Here is a 20,851-nt window from a genome sequence, read left to right on the forward strand (position 1 = left end):
TACAAGAGGCTTGGACTTAGCGTCAATATCAACAAGACTCAGGTCCTCTTTCAACCACTTCTTAAAGATCGTACCAGTCCTCTGCCAGAAATCCTCCTTGATGGTACACCTCTAAAGAATGTGAAACACTTTTGCTACCTCGGAAGTGAAATTTCAGACAACGCTGATCTTCAGGATGAAATACAACATCGTTTAAATTGTGCTAGCACTGCTTTTGGAAAACTTCGCTCACGAATATTTGACAACCATAACATACGAAAAAGTACAAAGCTCGCCGTCTACAATGCAGTAGTTATCACAACACTACTATATGCTTCCGAGACCTGGACCACCTACCGAAACCATATTAAAACTCTTGAAAGATTCCAACAACGCTGCCTGCGCAAAATTCTGAATATCAGCTGGGAAGAGAAAAGAACAAATTTAAGCGTGCTAGAAGAGGCTGAAACAACAAGCATTGAGTCCTGCATTATTCGAAATCAACTCAGATGGTGCGGGCATGTAGTGCGAATGCCAGATCAGCGTCTCCCTAAACAAATGTTCTACTCGGAATTGGCTAAGGGTAAGCGTTCGGTAGGTGGACAAAAGAAGCGGTATAAAGACTCACTGAAAAGCAATCTTAAAATGTGTAACATCAATTATACAAACTGGGAGGAAACCGCAGAGGATAGGCTGCTTTGGAGATCTGCCACTCAGAAAGGTGTTGCCACGTTTGAGAAGAGCAGATCTAAAAGGTTAAAAGAAAAAAGAATGCAAAGAAAAGAACGACAATCACACCCACAACCAACTCTCCCAAAGGATCTTAAATGTACCAAATGTAACCGAACTTTTAAAGCCAAGATTGGACTAATTAGCCATTTAAGAACTCACCGTTAGCTTTTATTTTATTGCGAAGGCCATCATCCTCGAAAACGAGGGATAGCCATCACAAGCCGCCCACAGTTTGCTGTGATCGATGAATACTGCCTCCACCAAATGTGCTGTAGCTTTCTCATTTCTGCTCGGATTTGAGAAATTTTACCATCGTTGGAAAGCACGATACTGCATCTATCCGAATTCATTTGTTGCAAGTTTAAAGTAGGCATTATATTGATCTAGCGCTAACTTAAACTTTACTATTTTGTACCAATTCTCAGCAATTCATTTTTTACAATAAAAATACCAAACCAACACAAATTAAAAGAGTATGTCTTGGTTTATTCATATGTTAACTTTCACATTTATATCTAATCCACAAAACGAGCAATCGTTGTTCAAACGTAACCGCTCGACTAAGCTTTTTTCCAATGCATTTTTCAAGGCGATTCGATCGTGGTCCAGCATAAGCCGCCCACAGTTTGATGTGATCGGTGAATAGTGCCTCCACCAAATATGCTGTAGCTTTCTCATTTCTGCTCAGATTCTAACAATTTTACTATCGTTGGATGGCATTATGCTTCATCTATACGAATCAGTTAACCCTAATTCACAAATAAACACTGGAGCCATTAACTGATGGTTTAAACTTTACTATTTTGTACCAATTCTCAGCAATTCATTTTTTACAATAAAAATACCAAACCAACACAAATTAAAAGAGTATGTCTTGGTTTATTCATATGTTAACTTTCACATTTATATCTAATCCACAAAACGAGCAATCGTTGTTCAAACGTAACCGCTCGACGAAGCTTTTTACCAAAACAATGCAAACACAAAGCGATCAGTTTCGAGTGTTCATTACAAGCCGCCCACAGTTTGATGCGATCGGTGAATAGTGCCTCCACCAAATATGCTGTAGCTTTCTCATTTCTGCTCGGATTTTAACAATTTTCCTATCGTTGGATGGCATTATGTTTCATCTACCCGAATGGATTAATTGCCAATCTAAAGTAGGCACTATATTTATGTAGCACTAACTTAAACTTTACTATTTTGTAACAATTCTCAGCAATTCAATTTTTACAATAAAAATACCAAACCAACACAAATTAAAAGAGTATGTCTTGTTTTATTAACCTAACAACTTTCACGTTTATATGTTATCCACAAAACGAGCAATCGTTGTTCAAACGTAGCCGCTCGACGAAGCTTTTTTCCAATGCATTTTTCAAGGCGATTCGATCGTGGTTCAGTATAAGCCGCCCACAGTTTGCTGTGATCGATGAATACTGCCTCCACCAAATATGCTGTAGCTTTATCATTTCTGCTCGGATTCTAACAATTTTACTATCGTTGGATGGCATTATGCTTCATCTACTCGAATGGATTAATTGCCAATCTAAAGTAGGCATTATATTGGCAGTAAAGTTTAAGTTAGCGCTACATAAATATAGTGCCTACTTTAGATTGGCAATTAATCCATTCGGGTAGATGAAGCATAATGCCATCCAACGATAGGAAAATTGTTAAAATTCGAGCAGAAATGAGAAAGCTACAGCATATTTGGTGGAGGCACTATCACCGATCGCATCAAACTGTGGGCGGCTTGTAATGACCACTCGAAACTGATCGCTTTGTGTTTGCATTGTTTTGGTAAAAAGCTTCGTCGAGCGGTTACGTTTGAACAACGATTTCTCGTTTTTTAGATAACATATAAACGTGAAAGTTGTTAGGTGAACAAAGCAAGACATACTCTTTTAATTTGTGTTGATTTGGTATTTTTATTGTAAAAAATGAATTGCTGAGAATTGGTACAAAATAGTAAAGTTTAAGTTAGCGCTACATAAATATAATGCCTACTTTAGACTGGCAATTTATCCATTCGGGTAGATGAAACATAATGCCATCCAACGATAGGAAAATTGTTAAAATCCGAGCAGAAATGAGAAAGCTACAGCATATTTGGTGGAGGCAGTATTCATCGATCACGTGAAACTGTGGGCGGCTTATACTGAACCACGATCGAATCGCCTTGAAAAATGCATTGGAAAAAAGCTTCATCGAGCGGTTACGTTTGAACAACGATTGCTCGTTTTGTGGATTAGATATAAATGTGAAAGTTAACATATAAATAAACCAAGACATACTCTTTTAATTTGTGTTGGTTTGGTATTTTTATTGTAAAAAATGAATTGCTGAGAATTGGTACAAAATAGTAAAGTTTAAGTTAGTGCTACATAAATGTAATGCCTATTTTAGATTGGCAATTAATCCATTCGAGTAGATGAAGCATAATGCCATCCAACGATAGTAAAATTGTTAGAATCCGAGCAGAAATGAGAAAGCTACAGCATATTTGGTGGAGGCAGTATTCACCGATCGCGTCAAACTGTGGGCGGCTTGTAATGAACACTGGAAACTGATCGCTTTGTGTTTGCATTGTTTTGGTAAAAAGCATCGTCGAGCGGTTACGTTTGAACAACGATTGCTCGTTTTGTGGATTAGATATAAATGTGAAAGTTAACATATGAATAAACCAAGACATACTCTTTTAATTTGTGTTGGTTTGGTATTTTTATTGTAAAAAATGAATTGCTGAGAATTGGTACAAAATAGTAAAGTTTAAGTTAGCGCTACATAAATGTAATGCCTACTTTAGACTGGCAATTAATCCATTCGAGTAGATGAATCATAATGCCATCCAACGATAGTAAAATTGTTAGAATCCAAGCAGAAATGAGAAAGCTACAGCATATTTGGTGGAGGCAGTATTCATCGATCACAGCAAACTGTGGGCGGCTTATACTGAACCACGATTGCTCGTTTTGTAGATAACATATAAACGTGAAAGTTGTTACGTTTTTTTTTTTTTTTTGTCGTATCCAGGCTTACACCCGGTGGTTGAAGATTTAGATTAAGTGGACGGGAAGGCAAGGAAGCCAATCTTCGTGTCCACCTTCAGGCATGCCTTCAAGTGTCCAGCCACAGACACAGCCGCATGCTCTTGAGTGGTGTCGAACCGGCGCCCTTTCGACTGCCGTTCCAGTGTTCTCACCACTCGGCTATGCAGCCGGCGTTTATTAACGTTGTTACGTTAATAAAGCAAGTATTTTTAATAAAGGCAAGTTACGTTAATAAAGCAAGTACTTTATTAACGTTGTTACGTTAATAAAGCAAGTATTTTTATTGTAAAAATTCAATTGCTGAGAATTGGTACAAAATAGTAACAGTTTAAGTTAGCGCTAGATCAATAATAAATATTTAAAAATCAATAGGCTTTCCGCTTTTACTTCTATTCCGCGTTTTTGCACCCTTCCTAAAAGTAGTTGCGTTTAATATTTAAAAATCAATAGGCTTTCCGCTTTTACTTCTATTCCGCGTTTTTGCACCCTTCCTAAAAGTAGTTGCGTTTTTTTGCATGACGTCACAGGTGTTTGTGACGTCACTAACCAAGGCGGCCGATCCTAAACCAGCTTACCAGCACCGTTAAGTTTTATTTATCGTCTGCAGCTGCAGTTTTTAGAGAACCAGTGATTAGTGAACTCACCCAACCATGGTCTAAGGGATTAAGTACTGATTCTCGAATGTCTGACTACCAAATGTTGCGTTAATATTACCTTTCAAGTTTCAACATCTCACAAATGTTGATCGCAAAGGCATTGCTTTAAATGTATTTATATCAAAACTAACCATAACCAACAAAGCAGAGATTTTGATATCTTTTTACTGATAAAAATAAGACATCAACACTAAACAAATAACATATTCAAAAGGGTTTTAAAAAACATGCACCCGATAAATAAAACGCCAAGAAAAAAAAAATACCATCTGGCAACTTTGTGGTTTGCGAGGTTTGCTACGTTTGCTAGGTTTGCGAGGTTTGCTACATTTAAAGACAGCCCTCACTCCACAGAACAATTAGCCTTGTGAATCACTTAACAAACATCTTACTCCGAATCATGATGATGAGATTGAGACCAAAACAGTGGCGGATTTAGAGCAAAATTTTAAGGGGCGCCAAAGAAGTATGGAACAACCTCGCCGCAAATGGCTTGGGAAAATTTGAGGAAAATTGAGTTTTTATTAATAAAATTGCCTATCTAAGCCTACCAGTCATTCCCACATCACAAATAAAAACAATTCAACTGAACTGACATGACAAATTTTCATTTAATTGTTCAAACATTTTATTTCTATTTTTTTCTGCACGATTTCAACGTTTAGCGACGTTAAAACGATGTAAAAACGGCAATGATAATTGGGCTACGGTACCTGATAATTTTCTAAAAAAAAATTCAAAAAATCTCCGAATAGGAAACTCTCCGAAAAAGGCTGTCTCCGAATAGGAAACTCTCTGAAAAAGGCTGTCTCCGAATAGGGAACTCTCTGAATCGGACTCGCCGAAACAGGCCATTCCGATAAAAGTATGTATTTGAATTACAGATTGTCATTGTCACTGTCATTATGGAGTCTAATTTTAGTAGTGCATTACAATTGACTGACTTAAATGACTTTATCACACCTTCTCAAGAATGCATCAAGCCTGTACAAATGAAAAAAACAACCAAACAGAAAGGTTTAAGTAAAATTCAGATTGCAACTGATGGCAATTATATGGAAGTTGATATGAAGACTGGAAAATCAACAAAATTACAAAAAGCAGAGGTTGTACTCCGTAACATTGTATTGCTCTCAGACAGAAAACATCATTTTTGCATTGATTCAATGTAGCTGCAAACGTTGAATGAATGTAAAAATGATGTATTTTACTGTCTGGGCTACATTTCACTACTATAATTTTAGTTATGAATTTACATGCATTGAGGAAGATTTTTTCATCTTTCATAGTGTTACTGTTCTGTCACAATATGTTGTTTGTTTTTGTGAATTCTGGTTATTAAAGAAGCAAAGAGTTATAAGTTTCACACCATTGACTATTTTTATTGATGTGAAACTTGTTTGCATAGTCAAGTTAATACAACAAACTGCGTGACCTCAAACACCCAATTCATACAAAACATTGCTTTTAAATGCTTATTAACCTATATATACATTGATATGCAATTTCTGCCTGTTTAGGCATATAAACTTGTACATTTGACATACAATTCTGTACCTCAAGGAAATCATTTAAATACAGTAGGTTGTGACAATATTGTTTATTTGGTAGCCTACATGTTGTGTGTGATTGATTGACAATGCAAGCAATGATCTATGAATGCATTCAATTGGGTCTAGACATATTAGGGGAGTTGCAATGTTATCAAATACGAGGCCAACATTAGAAGCTATGTGTTTTTAGAATCGCAAGTTTGCAAAATGAACGGTTTGTTAGTATATAATTATACTTTATATCATGATAACTGCAACTTTAATAGTTTCTGAGATGGTTCTTTGCATGACAATGGAGTCATTACTTTGCATAACTTAGTGAGCAAAATATTGGACAAAGTAGTAATGAAGTCATACCAAATTCATAAAAATCACTTACATGCTGAAAAATTGTGCTAAGTGACTTTTGGCAAACGTTTAATTTTAAAACCAAAAATAAGCTATAGAAAAAGTCCGGAATGGCCCATTTCGGCTAGTCCGATTCGGCTGGTCCGATTCAGCTAGTTCCCTATTCGGGTACAGTCTTTCTCGGCTAGTTCCCTATTTGCCAAATTCTTGAAAATCCAACCATAATCCTTCTGTAATCCAACAAAATCTTTAAGTAAATCCAACAAACCAGCCGAAAAAGACTACAGCCGAATCGGACTAGCCGAATAGTAGCAGACCCGAAAAAGTCACACCTCTGACATGTTGCATTGTTTGGTATGGTAGATTTAATCCTCCCTGAATTAAGTATGACTAATAAAACTTTTCTGTTTTTTGTGAACCACCCAGCAAACTGTCCACTTGAAGCGGTTGACTCTCTTATCATTAGTCTCGTCCTGTTGCTCAACACAACAAACAGTGTACCAGCCTCATTTTTGTAATCAAATATTGATTTCGCTTTTAAAGCATCTTCAGTTTGATATTGTCAAGAGCCTTGGCAATTATCTTGACAATATTGAGGCTCTTGACAATATCAAACTGAAGATGCTTTAAAAGCGAAATCGATATTTGATTACAAAAATGAGGCATGAGGCTGGTACACTGTTTGTTGTGTTGAGCAACAGGACGAGACTGATTTAAGTCTGGGTATAAGAGCCAAATTTTTCATTGTAAAAGAAAGTGTCATCACTACAAATTTCCTCTTCCCTTGTAACATATCCCCAGCTAAGCACACAGTGGCTTGCTATTCATCAATACGATAAATTTTTTTCTGTACTTGTCAATCCCTCAAACACTTTCACTTCTGATAAAACCATTCTGTATTGAGCATAGATTGCAAACATGCCCTGCTGGTGCACATACAGAAGAATTGTCAATTTCCTGATGCAAAGCTTGGCCTTGCTTATCGACAGTTTTTCAGAGACCTGCTGAACATTTATAAAATATGTTCCCCCACAACCTTGCTTCAGCTTTCCAAATGGTTTCTCAAGAAGATCTGCTGATAAAAGGCTTTGAGCATTTGGGCAAGCTCAACTAGACCTAAGCAGGTACTGTATGATGAAAAGTTGCACAAGTTTGTTAAACTGGACAGTGGACAACTCTGCCGTCCCAAGGTAAAGCGACGTAACTACAGATTTTTGATTTTTCCACTTTTTAATGTTAAACGCTTCGGAAAGACTATAGGCCTATTTTTCTTCCAGCAAAGACTCAACAGCGTAACTGCAGTAGTTTGCGAGATATTTGTTGGTCAAAACGACGTAACTGCGTATAAAGATCATCTATGCAAAGCCAAAACGACGTAACTGCCAGTTACGTCGTTTTACCATGGAATCCAGAGCAAATAATATCAGTTACGTCGATTTACAATAGAATTTAGAGTTAATCCCAAATTCTCAATGGGATGCCAGTCTCTGCCAAACAACGCCAGCTGTTTCGCTCGTGTTGCAAAGACAATTACGTAGCAAAATAATAACCTCATTTTGTAGATAAAATTCTTATTAGCTTCTGAAGTGAAAACATTAGTACAGAAGCTGCAGAGTCAACACGCAACAAAGTATTAATCTCATTTTGTAGATAAACTTCTTATTAGCTTCTGAAGTGAAAACATTTTATCTACAAAATGAGGTTAATATTTTGTTGCGTGTTGACTCTGCAGCTTCTGTACCCAAACACTCCTCATAAAGCGTCTAGTAGCATCCTTTTAGTGAACAGAATCAGCAGTTAGCTTTAACGCAGCTACAAGTTAAACGCGAATAATGGCAAAAATTCGACTTGCATGAAGTTGTGAAAACGCTTATGAATGATTCTGAGGACGATAACGCCAATGACAGAGACTACATGGTGACATACTAGGGTCTGCTACTATTCGGTGAGTCCGATTCGGTGAGAGCCCTATTCGGTGATTTTTTTGAATTTTTTTTTAAAAATTATCGGGTATCGTAGCCTAATTAAAACCCCAAACCCCCTAACCTCAAACCCAAAAACCAAAACCCCAAACCCCCAAAACTCCCAAAAAACCCAAAACCCCCAAAAAATCCCAAAACCCCCAAAAACCCAAACCCCCAAAAACCCAAACCCCCAAAAACCCCAACCCCCAAAAACCCAAACCCCCCAAAAAACCCCAAACCCACAAAAACCCAAAACCCCCAACCCCAAAAACCCCCAATCCCAAAAACCCCCAACCCCAAAAACCCCTAACCCCAAAAAGCCCTAACCCCAAAAAGCCCTAACCCCAAAAACCCCTAAACCCTATCCCCTAAACCCTATCCCCTAACCCCTATAATGGCAATGATAATTAGGCTACGGCGCACAATAATTTAAAAAAAAAACTCACCGAATAGGGCTCTCACCGAAAAAGGCTCTCACCGAATAGGGAACTCACCGAATCGGGCCATTCCGGACATACTAAGCAAGCTATGCCCGCTTATGCCGGAAAATTGACCACAATTTTGGGAACAGCTACCCACCAACGAAAACTCACTTGACTTAATTGATGTTGAGAAAGATACTGCATTGTATATGAACCGTATTACATGTTTTGTGTGTGAATTCAATACATTTGCGTCAGATACGCCGGTTTGCCTTTGCAGCACTGTCAGAAACACAATCAGGTTTACAAAGGTAAAACGACCTAACTACACTAATCATCTTAATTAGCGAAAATTAGGATAGCAATCAATGTTTTTGTTCCCATTGAAACAAAAAGTAGACAAGGTCTTTTAGTTAAAGGCATCAAATGTTGAATTGCGATTAAAATGTTGTTATGGTTTACGATTAACTTTAAAGCGCTTTTTCTCGGTTTTAACTTTTCTGTAGTTACGTCGCTTTACCTTTAGACGGCAGAACTGTTGTATATACTTGTTTTTTTTTTGAACGTTACCCAATTACCCATACATTTGACCAAATTAGCCAACTGTGTTAAAATCTTCAGCTGAATGTCATTGTCAGATCTTACAACATCTCTGACTGGACCTTAAAGCGTAAATTAGCTCCTAATCCTTTCACATTGACAATCTTCCAAAACTGAAATAAACATTTCTATGAACTTAACCGTCCCTGCAGTATCAAGAGAGTCAAGGGCTGTGTGAGTTTACAATGCAGTGACTGTTTCATCACAAAATACACGTAAGCATGTCTTGTTTCTCGGCAGTCGAGTGTAACAAGAACTCATCTTCATCTTGGTTTACAATACTAAGTGCAATAGGGCAGGCCTCGAAATTCGTTTTTGTTGACGGCGGACAAACGTGTCCGGTCTGAGCAGCTATCTCGGCGGACAAATTAAGTCTCACGGCGAACACACCGGTTTTAACGTCGAACGTCATACTTAATCACTTTATCTTGATAAGTCTTCGCCATTTGAGCACCATAGTTACGATTTAGGCTTTTTAAAATTTCAGCGAAGTCACTCTGAAAGGCATTCATCTAACCAACGACGTGCGCTTGAAGAGTCATGATGTTTGTCAAAATTTTGAATTCTATGGACTTTGTGTCTGATGCAAATAAATAATAAAAATAATACGCCGCTTAACCGATTAACTTTCACCTCCGAGGTCGTATGGCTTCTTGCGTCACAATGCTCTGGGCACGAGTCGGAAAACTTCTACACTAACGCTATTTTCTGCTGTGCTAAGCTTCACTAGGCTTTTTTCTTTAAGTTTATTTTTGCGTGTCATGTGAGCGAAAGTGACGAAAAGAATAAACAAAACATTAGAAGAAGCGCAATTATTTTTTGCTCTCTCCGTGATGCGGTCGCCTCTCCAACATAGTATCAGTACAAGTATTCCACGAGATCACGACAGGCTCGGCGTTATAATCAGCGCAGTCAGGGCCGTCCAGGCATATGCGCATGAGAGCTTCAATAGTGTCGATCTTCAAAGACTTGCACCAATATCCGTGTCTTCTCTCCAGACTGGCTAATTGAGGGAAAAGCGTAAATGCGCGCTCTTGTTTAGCTATAAAATATGCGATTTCAAACAACCTCTTCATTTTGATTATTTTCGTTGTTACTCATATTGTGGGAGCAAGTCTTTTAGGCGCTGGTCAAATAGGCGCGCACACTGTGGCGTCTGGATATTTAGGTGCGGACACTGGCGCCGACTTACGGGGTTACGGGGTGGCCACGCCACCCCGTAACCGCTGTGACGGGGTGGCAGCCACCCCGTTTAGGTTACATTACTTGCTGCAAATAAATGTAATTTGAACGGACGTTTAAATCTTTTTTTGATCATTGGCTTTCGCTTCAAGTCAACGTAAAGCAAGAGGTGAACCAATACAGTATTGCGAACAAAATGATTGTTTTGTCACAAGCATGATACTCGCGTAACATCAAGCATGCTACGTGAAGATTGCGCAACACGTGGCTACGAGTTTTTTCCTTGTTGTTGTTGCGATCGTTTTATTTGTTACTTGTCATAAGTCATTCTTACATTTGTTAGGTTTACAATGGGATTTATTAATCAATAAAATACGATCTTTCCATTGCCTCCCTCAAAAATCTTTTTTTAAATTTTTTAAACTGCTCATACACCTATAAATTATGCCAGCTATAAAATACTTGGAAATAAAATTATCTCGATGATTGATAGCTCCACCCCCTAAATAAATAAATGAATATCTATTTTCAAATTTCATTAAAAAAATGCAATTTTCGAAGCTTTTTGAGTTTTATTTAAAAAGTGCACTTAGTAAAGTAGCTGTTTTTTAATGTTCTGCAAATTTACACGTTTACATGATTCTATTCGAGGAAAGCTACACCCCAATTCCCAATAATAAAAGCAACCTTTTTCAATTACTCAAGATTTTGCATTTTGAATTATTTTCCGATTTTAATTGGAGTGTACTGTTATCTACTTCATGCAGTAATATTGCGTGTCAATGCATGACAAACTGTGAGGCGGGAATTTATTGGTCTAACATAGGAGTTGCTTGTTACATCATAGAAAAAATCACGAAAAGTCGTCCTGTAAAAGTCTGAGGCGGGAATTTATTGGTCTGACATAGGAGTTGCTTGTTACATCATAGAAAAAATTACGAAAAGTCGTCCAGTAAAAGTTTTCGCCGACATTCCAGTTTTATTCAGCTTAAAGATGCCACCGAAAAAGCGTTCAAAATTGCAGGTCATTTTTGTTGCGTCTAGTCAGGATTTCAGCCAGCATGAAAGTGACCAAACGCCTGAACGAAAGTGTGCCACTGCCAAAAGGCGTTAGCACGATCAGGGAGGTGGAAGAACCGAGCACGAGCAGGATAATCGCTGTTGAAGGGAGAAGCTTTCAAAAATCGTGGGAGAGCGAATTCCCGTGGCTAGAATACGATAGATGCAAAGATAGAGCATTCTGTCCGATTTGCAACTATGTCGCAACTGCTTGATCTATTTGCAAGCAATGAAACAATTTCATTAATGCTTCCAACATGGTCTGCAGTGTGAAAATATACTTATCCTTGCCTTCCACCACCTGCGAGGCGGAGCGATCGTTTAGTGCACTCAGGCGCATAAAAACCTACTTGCGATCTACCATGACGCAACAGCGATTGAACCACGTCCTAATTTTAAATGTTTATCAAGCAGAAACTGCAAGGTTACAACTTGACCAGTTGATTAACAGTTGGATTGACAGAGCTGCTGTTCGCAAAAATACTTTTGCCAAATGTTAAGTGTCAGAGCAGCAACGTAACAATAAAATTCACGACGTACCTCCTGTGCTTTGTTTTCAAGTTGCTTTGTAAATTATCGAGCTACAAATCAGGTGTGAAAAGGCAATTGCCATCTACGAAACACGCTTAGTAAAAATCAAACAAAAACATGCAGTTTGAAAGTTTTTAGGTTGCCATATTGTGCTATCCGCCACCCCGTGCAAAAATAAAAGTCGGCGCCTATGGGTGCGGAGCACTGTGGCGCCCGTTCATTTAGGTGCTATTCGTAGTAAAGTATGCAGATTGCATCAGCTTGGCAGGTAGGGCAATGCTTTTCACACAAAATGTTATATTGAACAAAAAAATGTGTTGTTTTGTTAATGCGCGTGCATTTATTTGTTGTTTGTCATGGCTTCAGTGAGTGAAGCTGCTTTATCCGGCAATGCTTTTCACACAAAATGTTTTTTTTTTTTAGTGGGCGTGTTCGGCATTTATTTGTTGTTAGTCCAGGTTTGCGTCGGCGAAATCTGTATCAATAAATTATTCAAGTTTCCGAACATGACTGAGTTCACTTTTAGTTATATAAGTCAAATAATAACTACCACTAAACAGTAAACATCAGTAAAAAATATACCGTAGCCTATATTCAAGCGGGTGGTAGGCTTGAGTGAAGAGTAACTTAGTCTTCCGTCAAAACCCCAACTAGGTTTTGCCAAAGCTGAACTGACACAATCCGCAGACTTTACTGGGAATAGCACCTAAATGAACGGGCGCCACAGTGCTCCGCACCTAAATATCCGGACGCCACAGTGTGCGCGCCTATTTGACCAGCGCCTAACTGTCTGCGCCTAAAAGACGTGGACCCCATATTGTCGAGTGCCTTGATGATCAGAAATTGATGGCTTGAGGTATTGTCGGCCAGATATGCTGAAGCTGCAGCTATAGGCGGTAACGATGTGTTGTGATCTTTGACAGAGCTAATCCTTACATTCGTTGTTCCTTTAATATATGCGTCTATCACCACTTAATTTCCTAGTAGTAGGTTCATTGCTCCCATTCTCACTTTCAGAATTTTCCCTGGGCCTTTTCTTTCTTACTGTAATACCAAAACTTAAGTTTTGCTGCATCTTGCTGTAGTAGCCTACTTGACTCGTATTATCTAACTTTGTAACCAACCTTGCCTTATCAATATTACTCGGAGATCAAAGCCAGACATTGTGACATAAGGCTTGAACTAAGTTGGGCGTGATTAGTATAGAAATACCGGTACTTCCATCGATTCTTTGCGAAGAATTCACCTTTGTTACGCTGATTCAATATCATCAATTGTAGAAGCAACGCAAAAATCGAAAGTTTTTCTGCTTGAATGGAAGCTAAGGGATACAGTATTAACTTTTTCTAGATGCGCGCTGGGAATGCGATAATTTCGCATTCCCAGCGAAATTATATTCTTGCAACAGTTGCTCGTGCTATGAATGACGATTTGTATCGCTAGTTCCTGCGTTCTTTCTCGGCGGACAAATATGACCAATCTAGAGGGTACTTCTCGCGGACATCACATGCTGTGACGGCGCCGTGAATTTCGAGGCCTGTCAGGCTTCATCACAGATTCTAGCAACAATACGTGAACTGCACTGCTCAAGTTTATGGATAATAATGATAATTTGATCATATTTAAAGTCTGCTGTTAAACGATGAACTTGTGTCATTTTTAATAAGAATTCTGGACCACCAAAAAGACACTTAACCATGACTGCTAGAACAGTGGTTGCTAATTGTTTATGATTATTTTGAGCTTTCCCAAAAAATTTCCTTCCGTGGTTTGACATACCAGGCAGTCAGGCCTGACATATATTTCTTTTTCATCTTGGCGTCAACCCATAAAAACTAGCTTCACACTTACTTGGAAAGCAATGCATTTAAATATATACTACTGCAAATATGTTTCAGGGCCTTGGCTGCATTGTTCTCACTTAAATGAACACAAAAATAAGATATTAATTAACGGATTTTTAAAAACACGAATTTCCAACAAAGTTTATTTTAGCTGCCGGGCGAAGGGCGTGAGAATTTGGCTGTTGGAAAGAAGCTCTGGTGGGCCATGCTTGGTCGCTGGAAAAATAAACGACTAGAGGCTTGAAGTTAATTCTGATATCGGTATCTCCTTTTCAAAGTTTGAGCCAATAAAGTTGCTTTCCAGTGGCTATTCTAAATCAACAGCTCACTTTACCAAATCTTATGCAATTGCGTAAATGCTTGATCGATCGTTTATTGCATTGTTTACATTCTTTTGTATAATCAATATCATTACAATGACGCTATGGGATGGAGGCACCAACAGAGTTTAGCAACCAATTATAAGGCAGCTTGATTGGAAAATTTGCTTAATTGGTGAATCATCCACTACTGGATGTTGGTGCATCCACTCTTAAAAGTGCAACGAAGTTGATTAATGCTGAAAATTGAATTGAATGAGTTGATTAAGTTTGCAAATATTTTTTTTTAGATAACCTTGAATGACTGCTTGGCCTGTAGTGGGTGCATAACTTCAGCAGAAACGGTTTTGGTCGCAATGCAAAGTCATGAAGAACTTACCAGGTTGGATAGCAACTAAATTTAATGCTATCAAGCTGTATATCTAGGTATTCACTGAACAATAAACTATGTATCTTAAATCATTCTGATTCCTTATTCAATGCTAGACCCACTCAGCAAAATCCATCATTTTTACATTGATTCAATGTAAAAATGGCGGTTTTTGCTGTCCTGGAGAATCTGTTTTGATTAACATGTATATTTTTATCAGGGTTTTGGAAGAAAATCACAAAGCTTCAGATGAACAGAAAATGATTATAGTTGTGTCAGTTTCACCACAGGCCAGGGCTTCATTGGCTGCAAAGCACAATATGAATGCAAAAGATGCAGCGGTTGCATTGGATGTTTATTTTAAAAGTTTGGGAGCAAATATTGTACTGGACACAACCTATGCCAGAGATCTGGTTTTAATTCAAAGTGCAAAAGAATTTCTTAACAGGTGCTTTGTAGACTATATAATCGAATTGGATAGAGGAAATAAATTTTTATAAAAATGTTGTTTATGTTGGAAATTTGCTTTTTTTCACCAAACTTTAAATACAAAATGATGGTGCCATGTAGTACAGTGAATTACATTGCATTTAACCTAACTTGACAGAGCTTTGAAGAGAAAATTCACTTTGTTGTTCCACAAGCGTAAAGCCTAAGCAACATTGATTGATTCATCATATTAATTTTAACCACACAAAAGTGAGATGTAAAAATTGAATTAAACTTTTTCGACAATTTTTTTCCTAGTCTAGTTTTTGTGTGTTTACAACAACTGTGGTGAATCTGTTTATCTAGGTAGCTTGTTTTACAAAGTAGCCTGACACTTGGTTCTATCTACTACAGTATATACCTTGCAAAAGTTTAACAAATTTTTCTGCTTCAACAGGTACGAATCCAAAAGCGAGAAACCCAAGTTATTGCCAATGTTGACGTCATCATGTCCGGGTTGGATCTGTTATGCCGAAAAAACTCACGGAGACTTTATTTTGCCGCACATTAGCACTGTGAAGTCACCGCAACAAGTGAATGGAACTTTAGTACAAGAAGTTGTTTCAAAACACTTTTCAATAACACCAAATAGATGTTACCATGTTGCAATAATGCCTTGCTATGACAAGAAGCTTGAAGCATCCAGACAAGATTTTTATAATGACATTTACTCAACGAGAGATGTCGATCTGGTGTTAACGTCGAGTGAGGTGCAAGTGATGTTGAATAATAAAGACATTGACTTGAAAGAGATTGTGCAGAATAAATCGAAAGAAAAGGATGCTTTCAGGTGAGAACGTCTTTTGCTTTGGCTTCATACTGTTAGCCCCGTTAGCTCAGTGGTTACGCCCTCGGCTTAAGATCACGCGGCGCTGGTTCGACTCTCGGGGTGTGCAGTTGAGCAACGCATTCCAAGGACTGCTCTCCATTCAGAGGCAGCTAATGGATGAAATAATTCCCTAGCAACAACACTTCAACAATTAGAACTTCACTATGCCAATCTCGGTAACCGGCCCTGCGTCAAGAGCCTCTACAAGTAAGCGAAACTACCAGGAATAACCAATCAAGGTTTTGTCATTCCGAGGATAGATTCAAAACCAACTGTTCTTCCTTGTGAGGCCAGAAATAAAAACAAACTGATTTTGTAGCCTACAGTAGAATTCGGATACAACAAAGGCATAAATTACAGATAGATGTATTGTATATTGGATGAACTTTCTTAGCCCTATATTGTATGTGAAAGATGAATATTGCTTCTGACTTGGATATCTTTTTTATTGATCATGTGATGTTTTAGTACGATTCCTGAACTAGAAGCGGCTTATTTGAATAACCTGGAGTTATTGAACCATGCTGGAGGTGGCTCCGGAGGATACCTGGAGCACGTGTTTAAAACAGCTGCTCAAAGTTTGTTTGGCAAAACCGTTGATGAGATCAAGTATAAGGCTGTGAGGTTGGTCTAGTTATTGGTGCTTATTTCAATTCACAATAATTTTACTTTTTGTTTCCGAAAAGTGTTACTTTTAACTCACCTGGCAAAATCTTCAATTTCTAGAAACAACAAGGACTTCCGTGACGTGAAATTATTGGGAGACGACGGAAAAGTTATACTTCACTTTGCTGCAGCGTATGGTTTTCGGAGCATTCAAAACCTTGTACAAAAGATGAAGCGGGGAAAATGTCCGTATGACTTTGTGGAAGTCATGGCTTGTCCTTCAGGTTGTTTGAATGGTGGAGGACAGGTGAGCTCGTTTTTCCTAATGTCTGAGGCTTGGTAAGAAAAATGCCGAAGTTTTCCACTTTCTTGAAATGTTAAACAATAATTCCTTAGACAATAAGAAAAAAATACTCGAATGCCGCTAAAATTGGTTGTTCCCTGTCTTTTTTTGCAGTTGCCTTATTTTGATATATTGCTGCATCAGCATCTCTGTCAAAGAAAGTTAGATCTTTTTTAACAGATAGATCAGCTGTGACTTTCCTAATGAACTCCGTTTTATTAAAAATTCTGGTACGCTTTTTCGTCCTGTAATTTACTTGATATCCAAATTAGCTATCACCTTTTGTTACGAAGACACGTGCTGTGTTAATATTTAATTTTTTCTTATCTTTTTTTGTGTCAATCTGGTTATGTTACTTTGTTGTACCACAATAAAAAAAACTATGTTAACTCTCTACCACAGCACTAACAATCAAATATTTTAGATAAAACCTGACATGATTGACAAAGAAGAGCAAAATAAGTTGCTTTTGAAAGTCGAAGAAATATACAACCAAGTTGGTTATGTAATGCCTGGAGATATTCCAGCCACGAAGCAAGTATTAGATTCCATCAGAAGCGATGATGAAGAGTCCAAGAAACTATTAAACACGCAGTATCATGCCGTTGAGAAGGATGAAAGCTTATCGTTGATGGTGAAGTGGTAGAGTCCTTGATTGACCCGTTAATCTTAGTGTTATCCTCAGTATGTTTAAATTCATTTTATTGTACCGTAATGTAATAAAATAGTATTATGTACTATGTAGAAAGAAGCGATCTACCTGGCAGCTAGCACAGTGCTGAGTGCTCTATAGAACAGCGAGCAATTGCGATTCCCTAACCGTAACTGTGTGTGTGGCTTCCTTGCTAGCCGTCAAGACTATCCAAGTAACTGTGTACTCGCTGCCAATTCTTATAACTGGACTTTTTACCGTGTGTGCTTTAATCTAGCTAATGTTAACAAGTGATACGCAGCGTTTATTTCGACCTTTCTTCAACTTTGTAATGGCTCAACTTATTTTATAGCAAATACTAACAGTTTTAAACTTGAATGCCTGGTGAACAATTTCGTACAACTTTCATCTTAGCCAGTTGGCAACGGTTAAATGGGATCGAAAATGTGGAAAAATCCTGCTTCACAAGTGGTGATGGCAGTGTGCGGTAGACTTCTAACTGCAGACGTGCATCAACGACAAAATCTGCAATATGTAACGTGGTGTAGCAACAGCGTTTTCAACAGGTAACTTAAAACGGTCAATGTTGTAGAGTTGTGTATCCCACATGGCATCTTTTCACAAATTGGGACTAGGGGGGCAAATTTTCAAAAAAGGGCACTTTTAACGCGAGAGTTATGTTAAAAAGGGCACTTTTCGCGCGTAAATGATGGGAAAAAGGGCATTTTTTTGAGTGGAAAACATGAAGGTCTAAGCTTAAAAATGTAGATTTCTCAGGCGAATTGTGGGTAAAAAGGCATATTATACTTAGACTAAACTTTTGCGACCCATAATTGATTCCTATATTCATCCCCGCCCACAATATTTTATAAATAATGATGTAATAAAATTTAATCTAGCAACATTTAGTTGCAGAGGCATTTTGTACTAAAGTAAAAAGAAATAACTATGATAATATATGAAACACAACTGCTAAGATATTACAATGAGTTGAATCTTTGCAGAATTAGATGATTCTAAAGAGCTGGTATTTTATTTTGATGAAAATCAGGAAACAAACTTCGGTAATTCAGACATTTAGAATCTCACACAAAATTTGAGGTAGCCTACTCACAACACAAATTGATAATTAATCTGCTTGAATGGAACGTTAAGGATATTGTTAATTTTATAATCGACTTGAATATCATGTCAAGTAGCAGCCACTCTATGAAGCAGTCTATGTATCAGGCGAACAAGCGAATCTTTGTTGTTTTAAGAAAACCTTTGAAACGTCAATCGCGGCTTCGTGTTGATAGAATTATTACGTTACTTTTACAGACATAAAGCTTGTGTTTACTTAAATCCATATATCTCTTTCCACGGAGTTGGTGATCTATCGAATTGTACGAAAACAATTTACATTTTTAGCAATTCCTTATTCTTCCCGAAACACAAGTTTAAATAATTGCTGTCAGTTTCTAGACAAGAGACTGGGCTTGCAAGGGGTTGTGACTCATGAAACGGCACCAGAGTATCTGTAGTGTGTTGTTTTAAAATTCTATTTTTAACTCTACTGCTCTAAAAAACAATTTTATGTCATCTTGTAGGCTGAAAATTAATCATTGTTTTTCATCATCCATTTAAACGTTGGCATAGCACGGCCAACGGTAATTCAACGTCTAAATGTCGTTTGTCTGTATGTGAATGTAAATACTTGGTGTAGCACAATATTTCTTCGAAGCTTTCGCCGCATCTTGAAAGATGTTGTATGAACGTTAGCGAACGATTGTTATCCGCTTGCTTTCTTCAACCAAGGCATATTACTGAAGCTATTTTTTCTTATCGTTGTCTTTATATAGCGCATCTTCTTTGTGTTTTGCAATATCAGCATAAAAGGCTTAGCAAAGCGAACGTTTGAGAGCATAGACCAGAAATTCTGTTCAGTTTTGTATTAGCTGCATTTGGTAAAACGAGATGTTTAAATCTTAACTCTTAAGCATAAATTGAGAAACTTTATGTTAAATATTTCTTGACCATTTACTAAGGGAACGTTCAAATATTACGTAACGCTTTTTTTCCGAATTTTTGACCCCCCCCTTTACCATGTAACGCCAACGTAACGCTTTTTTCAATCCCCCTTCCCCCATGTTACGCTTTTTTACTACGAATTCAGCACAAAAAAACTACCATTCCGTACTCGAAAGCGTTACGTAACGTTTTGCTTGAACCCCCCCCCCCGATGTGACGCTAACGTAACGCTTTGCATAAACCCCCCCCCCCCTCGAAGGCGTTACGTAATATTTGAACGTTCCCTAATTGTAAATTTTCTATTCTATTTGAATAAGATGCACTAGTAGAATCAATTGCTGTATGACTGTTGCGACGTATTATTATTTGTACGGATTATCACTTCAAGCCCTGATTGCTGTCTCGGTGAGTCTGAACTGTAATCACCAGCTCTATCTAGAATTGAAGTAGCCTATATCTGCCCACTAAGTTTGTTAAACGACCTTGCGACCTGCAACCTTGTGGCTGAACCTTCGATCTGCAACTTGACTTGACTCAATCTACTTGGCAGTGGCGTATCCTGGTTGGTTGAGCAAGGAAAGCAATAAAACTCGTGGGGGAATAGAGCGTGCCGAAGGCACGTGTTTTCTAGGGGGGTCCGGGGACATGCTCCCCCGGAAATTTTTTGCAAAATTACACTCAAATATTGAATTTTACTGCTTTCTGGAAACACTTTTAGGGTAATTTTTGTATGAAATTTATTAGCAGATAAACAGCTATTAACTTATTAAAGGTAGCTCTTACACATGAACGGGCAATAGGCAAAAAATGCGACTATAATTAGAGAACACCAAAAACTCAGCTACAAAGTCAAGTCTAGCTTAGACCTCACATATCCTGTCTTATTCCAAAGTCTATCCAGCCAGGATAACAGTGTAAAGCCAACATTTGGCTCAAACTTTTGCTTACAAGGCCGATATTATAACCATAACAGTGCCCTAGATTTTCTCATTACATAGCTCACTAGTCACTGGCACAACATCCAACATAGCAGAGTTGCCAGACTATGAAAAAGTCTTAAAGCCAAAATAATACAAAGAAAAGGCCAAAACAAGGAAAATATTAGACAAAAAAAACAAATAGATATATTTACCTCTTTCTATCAAAAATAATACAATTTACATATATATTTTATAACTTGTAGTGGATTTTAATAAATTGTAGCAAAAATAATTCTGAAAGTAGCCCAAAAAATAGCAAGTTAGCCTATAAAAGTAGCGGATGAGTTTTGATCCGCCACATTACCAGTATTACACAAGTATAGAACATG

The 20,851-nt window shown here is 37.8% G+C and overlaps 1 protein-coding gene across 1 annotated transcript; it reads left to right on the plus strand.

Moving 5' to 3' along the window:
• Positions 1-5,308: 5,308 nt before the first annotated feature.
• On the plus strand, positions 5,309-18,197 carry LOC145786382 (cytosolic iron-sulfur assembly component 3-like). Its single transcript, XM_082598025.1, has 7 exons — positions 5,309-5,526; positions 14,534-14,625; positions 14,834-15,061; positions 15,500-15,892; positions 16,400-16,555; positions 16,658-16,844; positions 17,305-18,197. Exons 1-7 carry the CDS (start codon positions 5,326-5,328, stop codon positions 17,524-17,526), a joined length of 1,479 nt encoding a protein of 492 aa, XP_082454151.1. The 5' UTR covers positions 5,309-5,325; the 3' UTR covers positions 17,527-18,197.
• The last annotated feature ends 2,654 nt before the right edge of the window (positions 18,198-20,851 follow it).

This window comes from Aplidium turbinatum, chromosome 17 (assembly GCF_918807975.1).
Source record: "Aplidium turbinatum chromosome 17, kaAplTurb1.1, whole genome shotgun sequence".
NCBI lineage: Eukaryota > Metazoa > Chordata > Ascidiacea > Aplousobranchia > Polyclinidae > Aplidium > Aplidium turbinatum.